The sequence below is a fragment of the Lagopus muta genome, chromosome 1 (assembly GCF_023343835.1).
Source record: "Lagopus muta isolate bLagMut1 chromosome 1, bLagMut1 primary, whole genome shotgun sequence".
In the NCBI taxonomy this organism is placed as follows: domain Eukaryota; kingdom Metazoa; phylum Chordata; class Aves; order Galliformes; family Phasianidae; genus Lagopus; species Lagopus muta.
In genome coordinates, this window is record NC_064433.1 from 33,670,256 (window position 1) to 33,690,699 (window position 20,444).

General features: G+C 44.6%; 1 protein-coding gene across 4 annotated transcripts in view; it reads left to right on the forward strand.

The window, feature by feature from the left end:
- The first annotated feature begins 804 nt into the window (after positions 1–804).
- Positions 805–20,444, forward strand: part of HMGA2 (high mobility group AT-hook 2) — a 108,234-nt gene continuing 88,594 nt past the window's right edge. For 2 of the 4 annotated variants that reach the window (XM_048944268.1, XM_048944277.1), the window contains exons 1-3: positions 805–1,388; positions 3,528–3,614; positions 10,734–10,784. In XM_048944268.1, coding sequence (XP_048800225.1) covers positions 1,278–1,388; positions 3,528–3,614; positions 10,734–10,784 — 249 coding nt within the window. In that variant the 5' untranslated portion in view covers positions 805–1,277. Of the gene's footprint in view, positions 1,389–3,527; positions 3,615–10,733; positions 10,785–13,968; positions 14,708–19,123; positions 20,005–20,444 lie in introns of those variants that run through there. The other 2 variants (XM_048944261.1, XM_048944287.1) reach the window with 2 other exon arrangements.

Consider the following 20,444-nt stretch of genomic DNA (forward strand, 5'->3'; position numbering starts at 1 on the left):
AGGCTCTCTCCATTTGCCCACCCCGAAGCAGGAGCTCCGGGGGCAGCTCAGCCACAAAACTCGATTGCCGGAGGCCGGGGAACGCCTCCCGCCGGCAGCCCCGGTGCCGCCGCCGTCACGCCAGCACCGCCCGGCGGCGCGGGCCCAGGCACACCGCAGCGCGGGGCAGGGCGCGGCGCCGCCCGAGCAGGTCCCCCCGCTGGCCGCGGGCGGGGCGCGGGTGGCGCCCGGCGGGCCCGGCCCAGGGGCGGCCCCGGACCCGCAGCCTTTGTTCCGCGCGGCGGCGGCGCGCCCACGTGCAGCGGTCCGGGCGCGGGACCCGGCCTGGCCCTTTAAACCTGCCGCGGCGGCGGGGACGGGCCGGGGCAGACACGTGAGGCGGCGCGGCCGCCGCGCTCCGCATGTTGTGCCTGGCCCGCCGCCAGCCCCGCGCGGGGCTCCTCGCTTTGCGCGCTGCCTCCTTCTCCACCACCACCCCGTCATTTTTTTTTTTTTTTTTTTTTTTTTGCACAGCCCCCTCCCGCTTTTTCCACCCACGAGTAAAGGTAGTTTTTCTTTCTTCCTTTTTTTTTTTTTTTTTTTTTTTTTTTTTTTTTTAAAGCCCTCATCCCCGTTCAGTCCGTGGGCAGGACTCGCATAATAATATTTCCAGTCCCAGCAGCTCACATCACAGACACGAACCCAGGACCGCCTCTCCTCCCCCCACCCCCCTTTTTCCTCTCCGATCTCCCAAATCGCGTTATTATTAATTTTTAAATGAGCGCTCCCTCCGCCCGCTGCCGCCGCTGCTCCCGCGCCCCCCGTCCGCCCCGGGCGCGCTCCCGGCCCGGCCCCGCGCTGTGCGACCCCCGCTCGGCGCGGCCGCTCTGAGCGCACGGCCGCCACTTGCCCTCTGCGGGGCTCTCCCCTCTCGTCTCGGAGCGTTACCCTCTCCCAGCGCTGCGATCTATTTTTTTTTTAATTTTTTTTTCTAATTTTTTTTTTTAATTTAATTTTTTTTAAACCCTCCCGCTCTGGGACCGCTCCACGTTCCTAACCCCTTCCTAAATTGTCGGAGAGCTCCATTCCCCTCCTCTTCCAGCACCACCGCCGTCGCCGCCGCCACCACCATCACCTCCTCCTCCTCCTCCTCCCCTCTCCTCTCCTTTTTGGCAGCACCAGGACGTCCGGTGCGGCGGTGGCAGCGCGCAGCGAAAGCGGCGCGAGCGCTCCGTGTGCTTCCCCCCGTCGCGAGGTGCCGCGCAGAGCCGGGCGGAGGGCTGTGCTCTCGGCTCGCCATGAGCGCCCAAGGCGAGGGACCCGGCCAGCCTTCCACCGCCGCCCCGGAGCAACCTGCCGCCGCCGAGCCGCAGAAGCGAGGACGAGGCAGACCCAGGAAGCAGCCCCAAGTCAGTACCGCGCGGCGCCGCGGGTGCCGCGGACGGGGGCTGAGGGCTGCGCGCGGGGCTCCGCTATTGTGGCGGCCGCTAGCCGGGGCCGAGCCGTGTCAGTGGGGAACGCGGCTCCGACCAACCAGCGCCCGCGGGGGCACTTGGAGCTCAGTTTGAAATTGCGAAAGCGGGGAGCGGGGGCTCGCCGGGCGCGCTCCTCTCTGAGCCAGCAGGGTCTCGTTCGTGCGTGCCTGAGTGTGGCGGTCCCACCGGGGCCGGAGTCCGAGCGACCCGGCCCCTGCCTGCCCCCGGAGCCCGGCGCTGAGGGAGAGGAGGGGGTTTGGAGGGTCGCGTAGGGCTGCCTTTTTTCTTTCTTTTTTCTTTTCTTTTTTTTTTTTTTTTTTTCTTAACGCGTCTCCTCCATTCCCCACCTCCTCCCCCTGCAGAGCGGTGCCCCCGTTCCGTTCACGGATGTGGGGGCAGCCGGGGGGGCTGCACTGCCCCGCACCGCACGACCCCGCACCGCCCCGCACCGCCCCGCACTGCTCCGCACCACCTTCGCCCCCGCCGCCCGCCCCGGGCCCGCAGGGACCCACAAGCGCCAGGATGGCCGCGCGCTGCTCACCTCACCCCCAGCCCTCACCCGTCCGCTCCCACCTCCCCCGAGTGCCATTGTCGCAGCGCCCGGGTGGCCGCGGCCCGGTGCCGCGCGCCCGCGGCCCCTCGCAGGTCGCGGCTGCGAGCACGGAGTTGCCTCCCGCTAAGCGGGCTCTCTGCGATCGCCCCATTCATTCAGCATCAGCCGCTCCGGGGGCTGTGGGAACCGCGGGCCGGGCCCCTCGATGCTGCGCTGCCGGCGTTGAGGGCTTCGCTTTCTGGGAGCCGTATCCCCGGAGCCCCTCGGCTTCCAGCTTTGCCGCAGTGCCGCGCTGAGCAGCTCCGGCCCGCTGCCCCCATCAGCGCCGTTCTGGGCCTTCCTTTATTTATTTATTTTTCTTTTCAATTCCCCCACTCCTACCTTTTTTTTTTTTTTTTTTCCTCCCTTTTTTTCTTCTTTCTTTCGTTTTTCTTCTTCTTCTCTTTCTTTTCTTTCTCCTTTATTTTCTTTCATTTATTTTAGCATTTGAATGCACGTAAGGGAAAACACTCGGCGTACCCTCGCAGCGGTGCGGTGCCGTGGGGCTCCCGCCGAGGCCCCGCGGGGAGGAGACCCCTCTGCAGCCTCCCCTGAGCCCTCGGTGGTCCGAGAGCTGCGGGCTTTGGACCGCTGTAAGTTAACAAAGGGCATTTCATTGGTTGTGCCCCATCCTGCGCTCCGAGTGAAACGCGAAGTATTGGGAAAGTGGGAGAGTTCGGTGAGCCCGAACCCGCATAACTTACCCCAGTTGCGCAGCACTGGTTGGGCACTGTCAGAAACAGGAGCTGGCTAAAACTGCCAAAGCAATCATTGCTCCGGTCTCGGCGTTTTAGACTTTTTTTGTTTGTTTATTTCAGATCCTTTATCTCCCCTAAGGCTCCGCTGGAGGGAACTTTTGCATTTGCATTTTGCTGCGAATCAATTCTGGTTGAAATAGGTGTGAAAGTAATGCAGAACGGCACCAAAAAAAAAAAAAAAAAAAAAAAAATCCACCCGCAGTATTTGTCTCCCTGGCAGAGAGATTAGTCTCAAACCCTTCTTTCTGGTTTTCCAGTAGTTTGCTTTGGGTTTTTTTGTTGTTGTTTTTTTTTTTTTTAATTTTTCTTTCTTTTTTTTTTTTTTTCCTGAAGGTGTGTGTGTGCTAATTGTGTCTGGTTATAATGAAACGCGATTAAAATTAAATGGATAACTCCGTTAACTTCTGAATACTCATTACTGCACGAGGGAAGCCATAGCCATCTTCTTTAAAAACTGCTTTCTGCTGTAGCTTGCTGGGGAGAGCACTGGAGCTTCTCAGGGCTTTCTGAGCAATTGCAAGGAAAGTTGAACTCCCTCAGTGTGCTGATGGTATTTTTCTCTTTACCTCGAGTTGTTCGGTTTTTCGTGTGGTACTTGAAACGTTGTTGCATTTCTTTAGGCTGTTAATTCCTACGCTTTCAGTAACTGCTCCGTTGTAGTTTGTCCTTCAGATCTCGGGTGCTGTAGCTGCTTGCCACAACAGCATGTTTTCCTGTGTTTAGGAACCAACTGGTGAACCATCTCCTAAAAGACCAAGAGGAAGACCCAAGGGAAGCAAAAACAAGAGTCCCTCTAAAGCAGCTCAGAAGGTGAGAGCATGAAAGAGAAAATTCCTAATGCTTTTTTTTTTTTTTAAATCAAGTGGTAGCAAAGGACGCAGCCATATAGGCTGTGAGCAGTGGGGCTGGAGCCTCTGAGAAAGGCTCCATGCAATGTATGTACATACAGCGTGTAGTTTGTATTTTAAGTTTACAAACAGCAGGACCCAGGGCACAGAACTCAGAGGGGCAGGCTGCTCCTTGAATAGTGAAACACCACCATGCATCTGATGTGTTTTCTGGGATCCCTGCATCAAGCAGTGAAATCAGTGTTAAGCATACTGTATCTCAGTGTAGGTTTTTGGAAGAAGATGTATTTCTTGCCCACTTATGGGCTTTACAATACTGACCAAATGTGGGTACTAAAGCTCAGTGTGTTTTGTCAAATACGGGTTAATTAGAAGAAAATCCAATTGAGCCTTGATGGAAATAAGCGCATGTATTGAAATTTACAGCTTTAAAATGTGCTGGTAAAGTAAACTGTGAGTTACAGTAAAAGCCCTCGATATCTCGTTTAGAAATCATCTTCTAAGAGACTTTCCCTTGAAGTGCTGTTTGTCTTCTGAGCCCCTGCCTGTGCCTGGGGATGGGAGCAGCGTGCGTCTGTGGCTCTGCCTGCACCCAGCTCTGGTACAGCCTCCCTGGGCTCATCCCACTTACTGCATGGGCTTCGACAGCAAATTCAGCGTGCCTTCATTGTATCTGAATCTGGGAAAGCTCAGTGTCAGAAAACTGCTATCAAGGCAAATCACACCTTGCTATTGGAGTTATTTTAGTGAAGGCAAATAGTTGTGTGGAGGCTTGGAAGTAAATGCTGAGCTGTGTTTATGGTGATGGTCGCGCAGCAGTTAGCACCAATTCGCAGGTACTAAATTGGAAACAAAAGCTTACAAAATCTGGTAGGGAGCTGCGATGCTGAAGGCTATCAGTGTCTTTAAGCAGATCTGTGGCAAAGTCCGTGTGGAAGGTATTTGTAGCCTCAACTCATTATGGTTCATTTTTCATTGTGCCTATGGTGCTGACCTTATTTAGTTTGATAGCTTTCAGTGTTATAAATTCCTAGAGCAACTGCTGATAAGTATTCAGTTATTGGGGGGGTGATGGGGGTTTCATGTCTGCTTTGCTCCAAGCTTCTCAGCATTTGTTTGAGGGATGTTTTCCAGCTCTCCTTAAATGTGAAATAGGTGGGTTTTGTGTGTGTGTGTGTTTGTTTTGTGTTGTTTGGCTTTTTTTTAACTTTCTGAGCTGCAGAAAGCGGTGTATTCTGACTAGAAGGTCATGAATTAGTAAAACTGCTTTACAGGTTAAGCATTTAAAATATATCAAGCCACTGTCCAACCTACTGACCTTCGAAAGTCTTTTTTTTTTTTTCCTTTGTGTAATAAAAATGTTCTTCAGATTCACTTTATAAAAGTTAAAATTTCGCTCTTGGAAAAGGAAAGAGGAGTTTTTTATTAGCCCAGCAAGATCAAGTGTGAGCTTTAGTATTTTAAATATTACTCTTCAGAGTGTTGGCTTTCCTAGGAGAAATATTTGTAATGAGATTAGGTTTGAAGTAATTCATAGAAACGTGTTTTCAAAAGATAGACATTTTTGAGACAAGCATTAATGTTATTTCATTTATATGAGTGATTTGAAAATTGATATTAATGGAAAATAACATGAAATCTCTCTTACATCTGTGGGCATATCAATTCAAGAGCTTTCTAGATGATTCTGGTGCACACGGTTGTTTTTTTTTAATCTAATTTATGATCTGAGCAATTTCACTGTAGCATTTTGATTTTCAGAACGCATCAGGTTACCTCCCTAATTAAAGCAAACCTTTTTCAGGTTTTGATATTATAAAAAATTCACCGAAGTCCACATGTCCTTTTATCATTTAAAAAAAAATCCTCGAGGGGTACGTAATTACTGGTTTTATTTGTTTCCAGGTTTAAGGATTAAAATATGTAAATGTTTGATAACTCTCCTAAAACACAAAAGGCTCATAAAGCCTTCTTAGAAAAAAGCATCTGAGATCACATTTCCACTAAACATTGTAGCTCTTTTCCCAAATAGATAATTAACCCTCTCTGAAATGATTCAGCTTCTCACCAGACATCTGAACCGACCTCTCTAGCTGATATTAATGTTGATAGTTTTTCTACCAAGGGTATGAATGGAGAGGCTTTGGCACTGTAAGAAAGCCCCGTTTTGGTGGTGGGGTTATCACCTCTGAAAGCTGTGTGCTGCGTGTTGTGACAGACATATTTGCACATACAAAGATGTAAGACTTGCATTTAAGGCTTTCTATTCCCTGTCTCAGCTCTCAGAGTGAGCTCACGCCGCTCAGTCCCCCGTGCATGTGAACTTGGGTCCTGCCCACACGCTTGGAAGTTGATGGAATTTCTGAAGAGTGGTGTGTGGCCTTTGCTCCTCCAAGTTGGTGCATTGAGTTGTGCTGCAGGGTTCACAACATGCGAGATAAACGCACCCACTGAGCAGACGTGAGAACGCTCTCGTGATTAATTGATGGGGTGTTCTCTTGCAAACCATTACACATCACAATTAAAAATACATTGCACAAACCGGCAGTCAGTTAAAAATACTCGAGTGCTGGGGCTTTGTTTTATTATGCTTCACAAAGTAAATGCGGATGGCCAACAGTTTGCCCTAGAATCTGCCCTAGAATCATGATTGTGTTGTGGATTTAAATATCTCGGTTCATAGGACTTTTTAATTATTTTTTTTTCCATTAGTTTTCAGAGCTTGTGTTTGGTCTTAGTAAACTGGCCTTGGGGCATCTGAAAACAAACTGTGCTTGTTAGGAAATTAGCAACGTGAAACTTGACAATGCATACAGAATGTTGCAAGACCAACTGGATAGCTAATAATGCAGCAATTGCTCTAATTTTAGGCAATACACGGTTTAAAAAAGCACATTTGCATATTACATGTACTTCACTTGTTATAAAATGGGCACAAAAGGTAAGCATCATTTTCTAGAAGAATCATTTCTCACTTCAGTTTTTGTGAACAGAACAAACACAACACATTAACACAGGAGGAGAGAGCCACCAACAGCTTCTGGTCACCTTGTGCTTGAGTCCCCACAACCCAGCTGTTACTCAAATCTGTGCCTTTAAACGTGTCATTCTGTTACTGATTTAAAATATTGGTAAAAAATTAGCACCAAAAAAAAAAAAAAAAAAAAGAAAGGTTTATATTTTTTGTAAAGAACAACTTGGGTTTTGCAGACGGGTCATAGTAAGGATGTTCCTTTTCAGTTCTTGGATGCTGTGTGGTTGAGTTCTATTTGTTAGGCTGTGTTGTGTTCCCAGCCTGTCGCATTTCCCTGTGCCATTCAGGGGCTTTTCTTTGTTTGGCTCCCACAGTTGGGCTTCACAAAAATACCATAGGGGCATAAATGCTCTCTTGTTGGGAAGAAAAAAAAACAATTATAGGGTCAGAACAAGGAAAAAACGTGCTAACGTCTGTATGTTTGCCTGAAAAGAAAACGTCAGGAAGGTATCCCAGGAATATCTGTAAATAAAATCTCTTCTAAAATTTGCCTTCAGTACAAGCATCTTGAGTAATGTTGCAGTTATTGAAGTAGTAAACTTCACCGATGATACCAGATCTTGAAATGTCATTCTCTGAAAACCAGAACCTGTGTTTCTGTGTGTGACGACACTTCGTACCGTCTCTCATTACATGGCCAGAGTTTGGTATGTGGAAAACCACGTCCCTGAGTTAAACGGTCCAAAGGTAAAAAAAAAAAAAAAAAAAGAAAAAAAAAAAAATGTTGCATGTGACCAGGACTCTGCTCTAAATTGGTTCATGAAAATCTATTTGGCTTTTCCCATGTTTCATTCATTCTTACCAGCACCAATCGTAGCAGGTTGAAAGGGAAAACAAGTTCACGTTTATCAAGGGATCACAGTAGAGTTATTGTACCTAGAAAAATCAGACTGCAAATGCTCTGAGCAAGGTGGGTGAAGCAGGAGATGGCTCCTGTTTAGAATTAAAACAGGTGAAACAGACACAGCAAGCGCAGTAGTTTTGTATCTAGCCAATGCCTACATTTCTTCTAAAAAAGAGAAACAAATAGCAAAAAGGACTTTTCTATAAGTTCCTTGCACAAGCTCTTTTGGCACAGTCTGACAGCAGCCATCCTTGCAGTGGGACCTTGCCGTTGGTTCACCTGTCTGAGCTCTGACACATTTCAGCTGAGGTCTCCAGCAGATCATTTTGCAGAGTTCCCAAAATTTGGGTTCTATTGTATTTGCCATCTTCCTTGACAATAGATAGATGCCCAAAGAGCACTTTATAGTCACTCAATTATTTATACTTGTCTTATCTTGTTAATTACCTGCGGCAGCACCAGCTGTTTGGGCATGGCCGTTGGTGCAGCATGGAGATGCAGCGATCCGAGGCGACTGGGTTCCATGGGGCTGGTGGCTGCTATTCGGGTTGGACTGGCCTTGTGGTGTGGGGCTTGGCTGGATTGCACAGCTGTCTGGAGACATGTTGATGTGGTGGTGGTGGCTGGTGTGGTCATCATTCAGGACAAAAATAGCATTCCCCTATAGATCATGCACTGAAGAGCACGTAAATCCAGTTCTAGTCCTAAAATGCGACAGTAATAATGAGATGTTGATATGATTGGTTATAAGAAATTTATCACAAATTATCATAGCCTTGGTTTGATTATGCACACAGCCCTCCTCTGAGTTCGGTGATTCCATGCCTTAGATGCACAGAACAAGAGGATGCCTCCTAGCATAGCGCCGAGTGCTGAGAAAATCCTGACCAAACACATCTCAATTTCAGAGAGTGCTTTAGAGGATTAGGGCAGCAGCTTCCTTTCTGCGTGAGCAATTACTGGCTGCTGCAGGTGGGGTGGCTGAGCGCCGCGCTGTGCTGCCCAGATACGGACCCCTGTGATCAGTGGGTGGCTTTGGGCTCTCCTGGGATTTTTTCCCAGCTTCAGAGGCAACACTTCAATTAAAGCAGAGACCTGATGGACAGACGTGGTTTAGATTATGTAAATACCTGTGGAATACAAAAAGCAAAGCTTTTGCGCTTACTTGTTCCCATTCTTATTAATTACTTGAAAATTATACAGAGAAACATTGAATAATTTGTCTGATCTACAATAAAACCTTTCCTCAAGCCCCCAAATTAAAAGGCAGTCTTGTGCTGCTGGAGAAAATACGGGCTATGTTTGTGAAACGCAACCTCAAAAAAAAAAATCCAGATGGAAAGAAGGGGAATATTTTGCTAAACTTCACGCCTTTTTATCACCACTGGACTGGCTCTGCTGCTTCGTGGTAGTTCCAGGAGTGTTTTGTCTTCCTTTGCCCTCAGGATGCGGATAAACACATCCTCTCCGCTGGTTCCGGTTGCTCACTTGCTGCAGTTTAGCCTGTGGAAACCCTCCTATTTACTTACAGAGTAGATCTGTACCAAAACATAGTAACTGGCATTCCCCGCTGTTTGCTCAGCTCACCTCTGGGGAAGATTTGGTTTTGATAAGGCTCTGGAAATGTTTTTCCTCTAACAGGAGGCAGAACTCGTAATGCAGCAGGAGCCTGGCGCCTGTTGGTGTGAGGGTTCCCCAAGTGGTCTCAGCCCCTGGAACCTGGCTGCGGCCTTTCTGGGGAGATGGCTCACCCCCCCTCCTCCCAGCCCTGGAGTGGAGCTTGCAGCTCCCACCATGCCTTTAGTAGCGTTAAGTGGGAGACAAAAGCAGTTTTAGTTTCCAAAAAGTTAGATTTTTTTCCATAGATTTTTGAACCTTTCTTGCATCCTTCAGGTAATTAAGTAGGGAAATATGGAACACTTTAAAAGGACCCAAAACTCTGAAATAGACAGCAACAGTATGTAGCAAATTCACTTTAGCAAGTATTCTCATAAGAGGGTTTCACCTTACATGTAATGCTGGTATAAATGATTAAAGGACAAGTTTACTCTTTTAACAAGTCTGAGTGATAATTTTGCCCTTTAGGAGTGTGAATTTTATTTTTCACAGCTTTTTTTTCTTGGTGAGATATTTCTTTTAGAGTAATTGCATTTACCTTGTAGTGCTGTTTGTGTAGGGATTCCTCTGCAGCTCCTTAGGCTCAGGTTCTCTGGCAGAGGGATCCGCCGTGCCCAGTGTTAGGTGACAGTGTATATTACAGAGATTGACCTGCAAGTGATCTACTTAATGAGATGGCTGATTTCTAGGGGCTAATCAAACACACCTACAGTGAACTGGAAACTAAACAGTTCAAGGAAACATGGAAGAGCACGTGTAGAATGTATGCTAGAAATGTTTGTTCTTAGCAATGTCTGAGGCAGCGGAAGTTCTACTCTCACAGTGGCAAGATCTCACTCTCATTGGGAGCAGGGCTGTTGCCTGAAGGGGTGTGGATGGGCAGAGCATATCTAGGGAATACTCGTGGAAAAGTCTGTAGAAGAACCCAGATTTCCCTAAAGGTGAGCTACAGAACCAACTGCTGAGCTCATATAAATGTCACTGTTACTTCTAGGGCACCTTCCATGCTGTTTCCTTACACCTCGAATAGGATGCATGTTTTGGAGCACTGAAAGTTTGCTTAGAGTTTGAGGTGCACATCTACCCGGAAAAGCTCATGAGGAGTAGAGGAGTTACCTTCTGTGTGAATGAACACACGTTTGTGGTAACAGTCTGTCCAAATCCATTATGTGCATGAACATCAGGAGCCTGAAAGGAGGAGTTGTAGCTGCTATGAAATGCTTTGTTCAGGCTTGAAACAGGCTGCATATCAAATGCAGTACCTTGAGGTGATGGCTGATGGCTGCAACCCATGGGAGGTTAGATGTGATGGTGTTGCAGTTCGGCAGGTCCCAAACTTGCCTCGTGTCCCTGTCCACAGCACAGACCAAAGCAGGGTGCAGCGAGGTGTCCTCTGGCCCTGTGGGCTGGGAAATGGCAGAAAGTACATCACAGGCACCTCCTTTCCCTGTGGGCTGAGGAGGATGCTTGGTGCCACACAAATGAAGTACTGATGGGTAGTATTGCAGGAGAGGAATTCCTTGTTACCAAGGTTGTTAAATAATGCTGAGGTATAAAATACGCTGTGTTTCTTTTTTCCTTTACAGAAAGCAGAAGCCACTGGTGAAAAGCGACCCCGAGGGCGGCCCAGAAAATGGGTAAATATTCCACTTTCAATCATTTGATTTATTTTCATTTGATTTATTTTCTGTGTTATAAAACATGTTACAAGTCCATTCTCTAAGGAAACAATTATTTCTGCTTCGTTTGTGAAAAAGAACATCCATCTTCTGTGTCTGTTTGTTCTGGTGGATTGACTAAAGGGTTAAGAGAGCAGAAAAGTTAACCACAGCTTCCTACCTTTAGACTCTGGTAGTTTGCTCAAGACACTTTACTATTGAATGTTTGCTGGGAGTGAATATTTATGTCTCTTATCAGCATGGAAAGAGGCACAGTTCTTCCTTCAGAAAAGAGTAGCAAAGAGATAACTTGCTCAGTAATCGAGTAACAAAGGTTAAAGGGGCACTATCAGACATCCGAAGGTGATTGAGAGACGTGATAACATTCAGATGTAGTTTGTACAACTCAATGTATAGTGTGCAACATTCCCTGGAATTACAGTATATTTTCCTTGATTTCAGTGAGAAAGAGCATAAATGAACAGCAGGATATTTGCTTTTAGAATTAGGTTGTTCTGCTCTTCTCTCTCTCTCTCTCTCTCTCTCTCTCTCTGTATGTATAGAATGTATATATAAATTTTATCTTTTATATATATGTATATATATATAATTGTAGTCACAATAGTATGTTTTGTTTGAAACTTGCTCTTTTCCTGGCCATTTACTCTTCAGATGTGGCCATCAGACAAATATGTTTTGATTCTTTGGCCATGGAAAGATCTGAGTTTCATGTACCTGACACTTTTTCTCTCTGATGTCTGCATGTGCCAGCTGTCCCATCTTGCATGCTTCTCTAGTTGTCTTTTCCTTTTTCTGCTCAACCTTCTTTAGACTTCTTTTTCAAATCCCTGCCCAGCTCAGTTTTGCTGTCCTGCCGTTTTTCCCCTTTGGTTCAGTTCTTTTGCAAGGGTGTTAACACTGCTGTCAACATGCACGCTTCTGAAGGCTCAGAGCACATCAGAAGGTCCTTAAAACTACTGCTGATGTTCTCCAGAGCATCAGCAGCTAAACACAGGAAAGGGCTTTACCAGTCACATTAAGATCTAGTTCTGTAGCTTTGTCCAGTGATGAAGTATCCTAGGGTATTTCAGAAATTCTGCAGAGAAAACATTCACACATACTGTGTGTTGCTTATGCCTGGAGTTTTTGGATGAGGCAGATTTCAGGTACAAGCATCTCCTTGGCACTAGGAAGCAGTGCCTTCCCAAGGCACCTTCCCAAACCTACCTGTGCTGGTGATGTTCCCAAAGGCAGCTTACAGCAGGCGCAGTAAAAGATAGATTAGTTACCGCCTGCTTCCTCCCATTTGGTTCTGCACTTGCACATGTGGATGCTAAGTGTTGTTGGCTTGATCCTCACCTTGGGTGCAGTCCCAGGGGAAGAAGCAGAAATAGCTGTTTTATGAGAGTGATTTATAACAGGCAAGCCATCTCCACTGATTGAGGAATGCGTGGTGGTTGAACAGGGGTGGCTGAATAGCTTTATGAAAAGGGAAAATGTAGTGGCATGAAATGTTCAAAGATTTTCTCTAAGTGCTTGTAGTCAGAAATGAAGCGAGTTTTCAGTGGAAAGAGCTGAACAATTGTGGGCTTTTTTGGGCTAGACTGTTTCCCTTTTACTTTTGTATCTCTGTGGGGAAGAGTATGGGGAAGAAGGAGTAGGCGGTATCAGTGGAACGTTAGATTCAATATGGGCTGAATTGGATTGAACAATCTGATTTACAGAATAGGGAATTGTTGGCTATTCAGTATGCATATGCATTGCTTTATTATGCACCCATGCTTACAACAATTTCACTTTTTTTTTTTTTTTTTTAAAGTAAGGCATATTTTAAGACTCAATAATTACTCTCGTATTATGTCTATAGGAAGCACGCTTTGTTTACTTGCATCTTCCAGTGGTGTGATTTCTTGTGATTTTCAGAGAGAATGCTCATATCTCTAGCTCTCTCACAATCTCTTACTGTGGTAATTCTGTAGGCTCTGAGAGTCAAACATACCTTTTTCCTCTTTCTTCTCTCTTTCTGGTTTAGATTAGTTTCACAAGTTCCTTCTTTGTGTATGGTGACATACCTTATTTTGCTCCAGAAATAAATGCAGTTAAATTATTACAAGCCATTATAGTGCCTACTATAAGTAAAATGTGTAAGCCAGATCAAAGAGGGAGTCTGCCTAACAGTAGCTGGCACAATATCATCCTTCACGTTTTCATGTATTCAGAAGATGCAGTTTTCTATCACCCAAACTTCAGTGAAGTCCTTAGTGGTTATTTTCTTGCTTAATCCCATTTTACTTACATACCAAGCCTTGATGATAACAGTTCTGTACCAATTAAAGTAAGGAGTCTGAAGATTTTCTTTGGAGAGGACAGAATTCTGCCTTTCAGGTATTTTCCTAAGATTGTGACCCTTTTTTGCAAGTCTGGAGGTTCAATGTCATATGTTGTTCATCAAATTGTAAAGTATTATTTCTGCTGTTTCCTTCAGTATGCACACACGGAGACATATGAGCTAACAGACCACTGCAGAATTCCGGTAGCTGGTCTTTCTGCCGGTTCAAATTAAGTATTTAATGTTTGTGACTAGCAAAATAGTTATTTATATAGCATTTTTTGGAAAAGAAATAAATCTTGCCTAATAAAAAACTTGGAAGAGAGGGTCCTAGCGAAGAGGGCAAGGAACCCGGCATGTGATACATCCAGTGATCTTTTCAGAGCAATCATGTGGGCTTGGCAAAGCTGTCAAAGAAAGAGGACCGTCTGTAGAACAGACAGTAAAAAGTGGCAAACTCTTCTGAAAATAAAATACTCAGATACATAGAAAAGCTTTCCAAATGTGGAAGGCTAATTGAATAAAAATCCTGACCGATCACACAGATGGGAAATGAAAATATGTGGAATCAGAAACACAATGTCTGCTGCTGGAGAACTCATCTTCGCTGTAAGTTGCTGCACATGTGTGAAATGCATTGAAAGCTGTGAGACTTATTAATTGGGAGAGAGGTAAAACTCTTCATGACCTTGGTACTCTGTAATTTTAGAGGTTTTAGTGCAGGAACACCTTCTAAGCTCTTTGGCTGCGTCTGCATTAGCATCTTAGGTCAAATTGGGAGTGTGCTTTGGAATCAGATCTCCTAATTGTCCCTAGTTATTGTTTGCATTGCAGAGCAGCCTCAGAGCTCATGGGCTGGATTCATTTTGAATGAAACAAAATTGGAAGACATGCTCCAGTAGTGCATCTAATGCAGTCCAGGAGGCATTCAACTCATAGGCTAGAGCAAAGCAAAAAAAACCAACCTCTTGAAAGGTACGTTGCGTGGAGTCAGCCTGTTTTCTTCTGCTTTCTTGATAGTGGGGATGTAGTCTGTGCTGCTTGGAAAAGGCAGGTGAAGGAAGCAACATGGCTTTAATTAGTAGAATTATGCACAGGTATAAAGTCAAATTCATAGGCATGCCCAGAAACCATCAAAACGTTTGCCTTGATTTCATCAGGCATTCTCCACTGGGGTTTGATGCTGCTTCTTGTGCAATCAGCAATCAGTTTTGCCTGCGTAAAGAGCTTGAAATCAAAGATGCCATTCTATTCTATTCTATTCTATTCTATTCTATTCTATTCTATTCTATTCTATTCTATTCTGTTCTGTTCTGTTCTGTTCTGTTCTGTTCTGTTCTGTTCCGTTCCGTTCCGTTCCGTTCCGTTCCATTCCATTCCATTCCATTCCATTCCATTCTTGTATATCTAGAATTTGACTGAGAGTACAGGGATAAGATTAGAGCAGTAGACTGAATGATGAATTACACTGCTATTTACTCTGAAACCTCTGGAAATTTCATACAGTTGTAGTGCTCTCTGGTATTGGTTTAATGGAGAAACCTGAAAGCCATTTCTGAAACTGATGTTTTAAAGGGTGTTCTGTTTTTGTTTCCACTGTTTTTTTTTTTTTTGTCTTTAGATACATTTTTGGCATTGTCTGATTTCATTTCCACTTAGTTTATCCTGGACCACACATTAATTGTGGCATGGCACAATGCTTAAAAAAAAACAAACAAACAAGCAATAACCCAGAGCATGATCATAATGAGAGGACAGAACCACATGATTTCCATAGACAGTGTGTGTGAAGCATCCACGTGCCCACCCGGTCACTGATGTCCAATAGGAGCTGTGACTTGTTCTAAAAACCTCCCTGTCTTTCAAGAATCTTGTTTTCTGCTAGATGATCTAGATGGCACTTTTCTGATTGCTAGAAGATAAAAGATAATCAGAAATGACCTTAATTTCCTTAAGCAGGAATTTCAACGGATCCAATCAGGATCAGTGAGCCGTTAGAGTATTTTTGAAACTCAGGTTTTTCCTCTTTTTAATGAGGGCAGATTTTCACTCCAGCTTAAGGGATGCCAAACCACGTTTAAAAAATCATTACAGAATTCTTTTTTCCTGAGAAGTGTTTCCTCTGATTACTTCCCAGTGCTGTTTTGACATGGCTGACGTATCAAGCCGTGAGCACAAAACGTGGGGCATGTTTCTGTTCCAGCAGTTTCAGAAGGCCTGTCTCAGGGCAGGGACCTACTTCTATTCCTCCTTTACCTGCCCACTTTTGAAAACTGAGGTTGAAATCAAGAAATACTTATCAAGCGATCCCCTTGCCTCAGATCCTTTATAATCTCACAGAAATACCTGAAGACTGAGTCTTGAGGCTATTTCTTTTCTGTCATGAGTCTTGCAAACTATTATCTAAGTGGAAACTTCTGTCTGGTAGTGCCATGATAATTGTGCTTTTTAACCAGTTTTGCTCATTTCTCTCTTGGTGCAGTAATTTTTACCTCATGAGAAGTCACAGGCCAGGAGGTGCTCAAAGGCACACAGGCTTCTCCATTGAGTAGAGAGAGAAAGCTGTGCTGAGATCTCAGTGCTTTCCTCTGGATCTCATCTGGAGTGATGTAGTAGGTGAGATCTCATCTGGAGAAGGCAATCTTTTGTCATTGGGAAAGACAGCCTAAGTGAGAAAAGAAGGCGCAGTCCGGACATCTAGATAGCAAAAGCTATGTGAGGGAAATCCCACCCTTTGGCAGCAGAATGCTGTCCAGTGCATGCCTAAGCCAGGCCAAAGCTTCTGTTTTTATGATGACCTATTTTTGTTTGAGTTAATTATTTCATGGTCCATTTGTAGTAAAATGGACAATTTGTAGTAAAAGGCAAAATGTAAACATGGTAATAAATAAAATATCTTGTGCCATGACATATTTTACGTCTGTGCAGACAACAGTGTCGTCTGGGAGAGCTCAAAATTTTGGTTGTCTAAAGAGCTGGAAGGGGCTTTTCTAATTACGAAAACTAGAGTATTAACCTCTCCTTCCAGACTCCTAAACGTAAGGAATAGGTAAAAACATTGAACTAAATGTCATAAAAGCTTAATACCTATGTATGTACTTTCCAGCTCAGGTGATCTGTAAATGAAATCATGTCTCAAAATGTAAAATTTTTGAGAAAAGTGGCTCTAGGAATTCTTAATTTTATCTTATGATTTATAATTAGATCTTAAATGATTTGGGGGCCAATTTTTACTTCTTTTTTTTTTTTTTTTAATGTCCCTATTTAACATTTTGGGGAAGTTTAAAACACCATCCATGATTGTACCAAGTGCATAAGAATACACTAAGAAAAAGAAAAAGTGCATGTCTTCATTTCTCTGTAAGCTCGTCAGCAAGGATGGGACGCCACTCTTGTCCTTCCTTGGGATCTCCCTGTAGGTATAAGCAGATGTGGCACCATCTGTTTCAGTTGCAGGTCATCCTGGACATCAAAACAGAAAATTTGACCGTGATCTTTCTTTTTCTAAACTACATTTATATTAACAGAAGGATATTTCACTAGTTCTTTAATCTGCTTCCACTTCTGTTAAGAGCTATTACAACATCTCCAGTTTAGCTAAAATATGCTTTGATTTTTACTCTCACTTCAGAATTCTTAAAGGAAAATCTTCTGTTCTACTACAGTCTACTTCAGACCCAAAGAGGAAGTTTTAATGGGTAAAAATGCTGAAAGTGAAAGATACAGCATCTGTAGTAAACAATAAACGGAAATACAGAGTTCTTCTCTTTTTATAATCAGAGATAACAGGTGTTCAAAAGCTTTAAAAAATAGTTTTCGTTTTTGGCTGCGTATTTTGATTTTCATAACCCTCATTGCCCATTTTACATAGGAGGAAACAAAGCACTGAGACTGGTACTGGCAGTTTTGCACCTGGCAGTGTGGAAATCTCAGTTTTGTTGCTGGCAGGGTTGTGAACAATCATACATCCAACTACTTGACAGAGAAAGCGTATCAGCTAGTTCTTGCTCCTGCAGTTCCATTTTTACTGATGAAAACGCCATGAATGCAGAAAGAGGAGCTGGGCCTCACCTCCATTGAAAATGTACTCCACAAGGTTAATTGCATTGCCCAAGGAAATCTGTAGAAGCGCCAGGAATAGCAGTCAGATTTCCTGGCGTGCTGCCTCTGCCTGCAGCTCAAGGCCATCCTTCCTCAGTGTGGCGTGCTCTGAGCAGGTTGGGTGAGGAGGGGAAGCACGCTTTTACATTGTGTCTTTAACCAACAAGTGTTTTTTTTTTACCTGTTTCTGTGAACTCAGGCATGAGTATGCAGAATGCACACTACCTCTAGCATACATCTAATTGATAAGCAGAGATGCGTAGGAGTAAGAAACTGAAGAGATGTGTGTGTTCTTTATATACACAATAGAATGAAGAGATCTGGGTCCAGCGGGGGTTTTGTACCCAAGCCAAACCTGAATATAAGCCTGAAAAGTGTTTGAAAACAGTCTGCATATCAGTAGTATTTTCTCCACTTTGTAACTTAATTACACATAGAGGTCCAATACAGATCCAGTGAATGTCAGATGTAGTGATGACACCACAGCATCTGATTCTTTGAATGCTTTGGATAAGGTTGATCTGTTCTTCAGGACTGTCCAGTCTGAGCCCTACCTATGGAACAAAGTACTACCAGGCTGCCCCATCCAGCAGTGGTGTCTGCTCCCTGTTCTTCTGCAGGGAGTGGTGTAGAGAAAGTGAGAATCCTCGTAATAAAGAGTGATAGAGGACAGAAGATTCAGTGTAAATGTTTCTAGGTTTCTTATAGTTTCTGGCTAATGATTCACCTTATTAAATGTATGTGTCCCAAGTTCTGTTTCATACATGTGTCAGTAACACAGTACCCTTACAAGAAGACACATTTACTCTCTGCCACTAATAGAAATGGGCAGTTTTAGGAGAGGCAGTCAACGGCTGTGGGGATGAATTTATTCCTCTCCCATAAGAGCTATGATAATAATTACGGAGTAAAAGTACTTCTGGTTTAATTCTGTATCCTTTACAGACCCAAGTAGGAGATGTGGACACTGAAGGAGTGTGGGGCTGATCCTTTCCTGGAAGGGCTAGGGCAGGCTAATATGAGGAAAGTGCTTTCAGGTGCTTGAATGAAAGTCAAGGCATGCTCTATATGCAAGTATTGTTATTTTCTCTTTGTTAATCCTGGGAGTCTCACTTGAAATGGCAATCCAGTGTTACATTTTTGGCACAGGGGTGGATTTTCAACAAGAAAGTGGTGTTTGGGGTTTTTTTTTCAGTAAATAGCTGTAAAATATCCTGACCAGGAGGTGGCTTCTAATTTTGCTGCACGCAACTTGGAGGAAGGAAATGCATTTTTTTCATCAGTAGTGATGTACTTTATATGTGACTTAGTTAGCATGACTCCTTCTCGCTCTGCTGTCTTCAATTTATTTTGTGCTAGGTACCAATTTAAGATACAAAAGGAGCATAGTTTGCAACAGTGCTTACAAGTGCACCTGTTTTTCTGTCCTGAGACCTCAGATATTCATCAGACTAAAAAGAAAAAAACAACAATAAAATAGAGGGACAAGAATCTGACTGTCAAAATTGAAAATTGCGGTTTCACAAAGACCGAAGCAAATAGAGTAGGATACAGAGGTTAGTCATTTAAAGACACAGAACCAAAACTGCAGGTAAAGGAGAAAGAGATCTTTTAAGGTCCCACATTTTTCAGCCTTCAGAGGGAACCCTGAACCAGGACGCAAAGGCTTGGGAGGCTGCAGGGCTGAATGAGAGCCAAATGTGGAAGAACCTGTAATTATGGTGTTGTAGCTGATAATGTTCATAACGCACTGTTTGTTTTGCAGTCATCTATTATTGCCTGTTCTGAACAATTCTGATTTCCCAGAAAATGCTTATCAGCCCTGCTGTTATTGGAGACTTTATGGGGCATGATTTCCTTGTTTGCAACATGGAGTCCTTCTTTCTAGGAAGATAATCTTTCCTGCTGTGAGAGGGAGCTGCTGGCCACCTGGGCTGACAGGAAGGAGAAAGAGGTGGTTTTGTTTTCTGGACACAGCCATCCCTGGGTTGCATTCCTCACCTTTTGTAGCCTGCCTTTATGGAAGACCCATTCCATCTAAGCTGCACAATGCCTTGCTAGGATTTTAAGAGCATATCCTGGAACAAGACAGTTGCAGCAATCTGTATGATGAAACCATTCTTAATTTGTTGGTGAAATAGGTGCAAGGAGGGATCCACTCACCTCACTGATGTGCTGTGCTTCCTGCTTCACACAAAGTGATCCACTGAGCTGTCACTGAATTAAGACATCTGTCCTTCTGCTCAGTGCATAGGAAACCAGAAATGTGGCACTTTTCCTCATGCTACTCAGGACCAATTTGCTTAGCCATCTTATGAGTGATCAGTTGACGGAGGGGGGCTGGAAGTCCGTCTTTGGTCTAATAGCTGAATAACTGGAGCACAGACAGATCCTGGGTCCAGGTTGCTTCTCACCTGGAGGTGACCCTGTGTGCCAAGAGATGTGACATGCTATGAGCTGCTTTGAGAACTCTGCAAATTCAGGGTTGCTATTCAGTGAAACATGTAAAAGTAACATGGCCAAAAGAGAACAGATGAAAACATGCAGCAGTCTGACGTGGTGCTTTAGACACACACATAAACAGTGTCAACATAAAAGCTGAAGGATGCCATCATTCAGGAAAGCACTGTAACAGGACTGAGACATTTGTGCAGGAGGTATGGGATTAGATCTTCCTCACCTTAATGTGCAGGCTGCCTTTGAGTGCTCCTGCTCTGAGAGAAAGATGTACCAGTTGAGTCTGAGCACTGTGAATGGAGCTGTGGTGTGTTCTGGACTGCAGGACAGCTTTTACATGGAGCTGTGGCCTGACCTGCAGCTCTTAAGGTTTCTGCAGAGGGTGCAGCAGGACTATGAGTGACTGTCAGCTGAAACAGCACAGTGTTAGCTGGATGTAAGCCTTTCTACCTGAGTTCTGAGCATATTCAGCTAATTGAACTCCAGTGTCCAGAGAGCTTCAAGGTTTAGTAGGAAAATACTGGACATCTGAGGAACATCTCCTGCAGAAGCTGGCAGCCAGAGGCTTGGATGGGTACACTCTTGGCTGGGTAAGGAGCTGGCTGGAGGGCCGGGCACAGAGAGTGGTGGTGAATGGAGTCAAATCCAGCTGGCGACCGGTCGTGAGTGGTGTTCCGCAGGGGTCGGTGCTGGGGCCTGTCCTCTTCAATATCTTTATTGATGACCTCGATGAGGGCATCGAGTGCACCCTC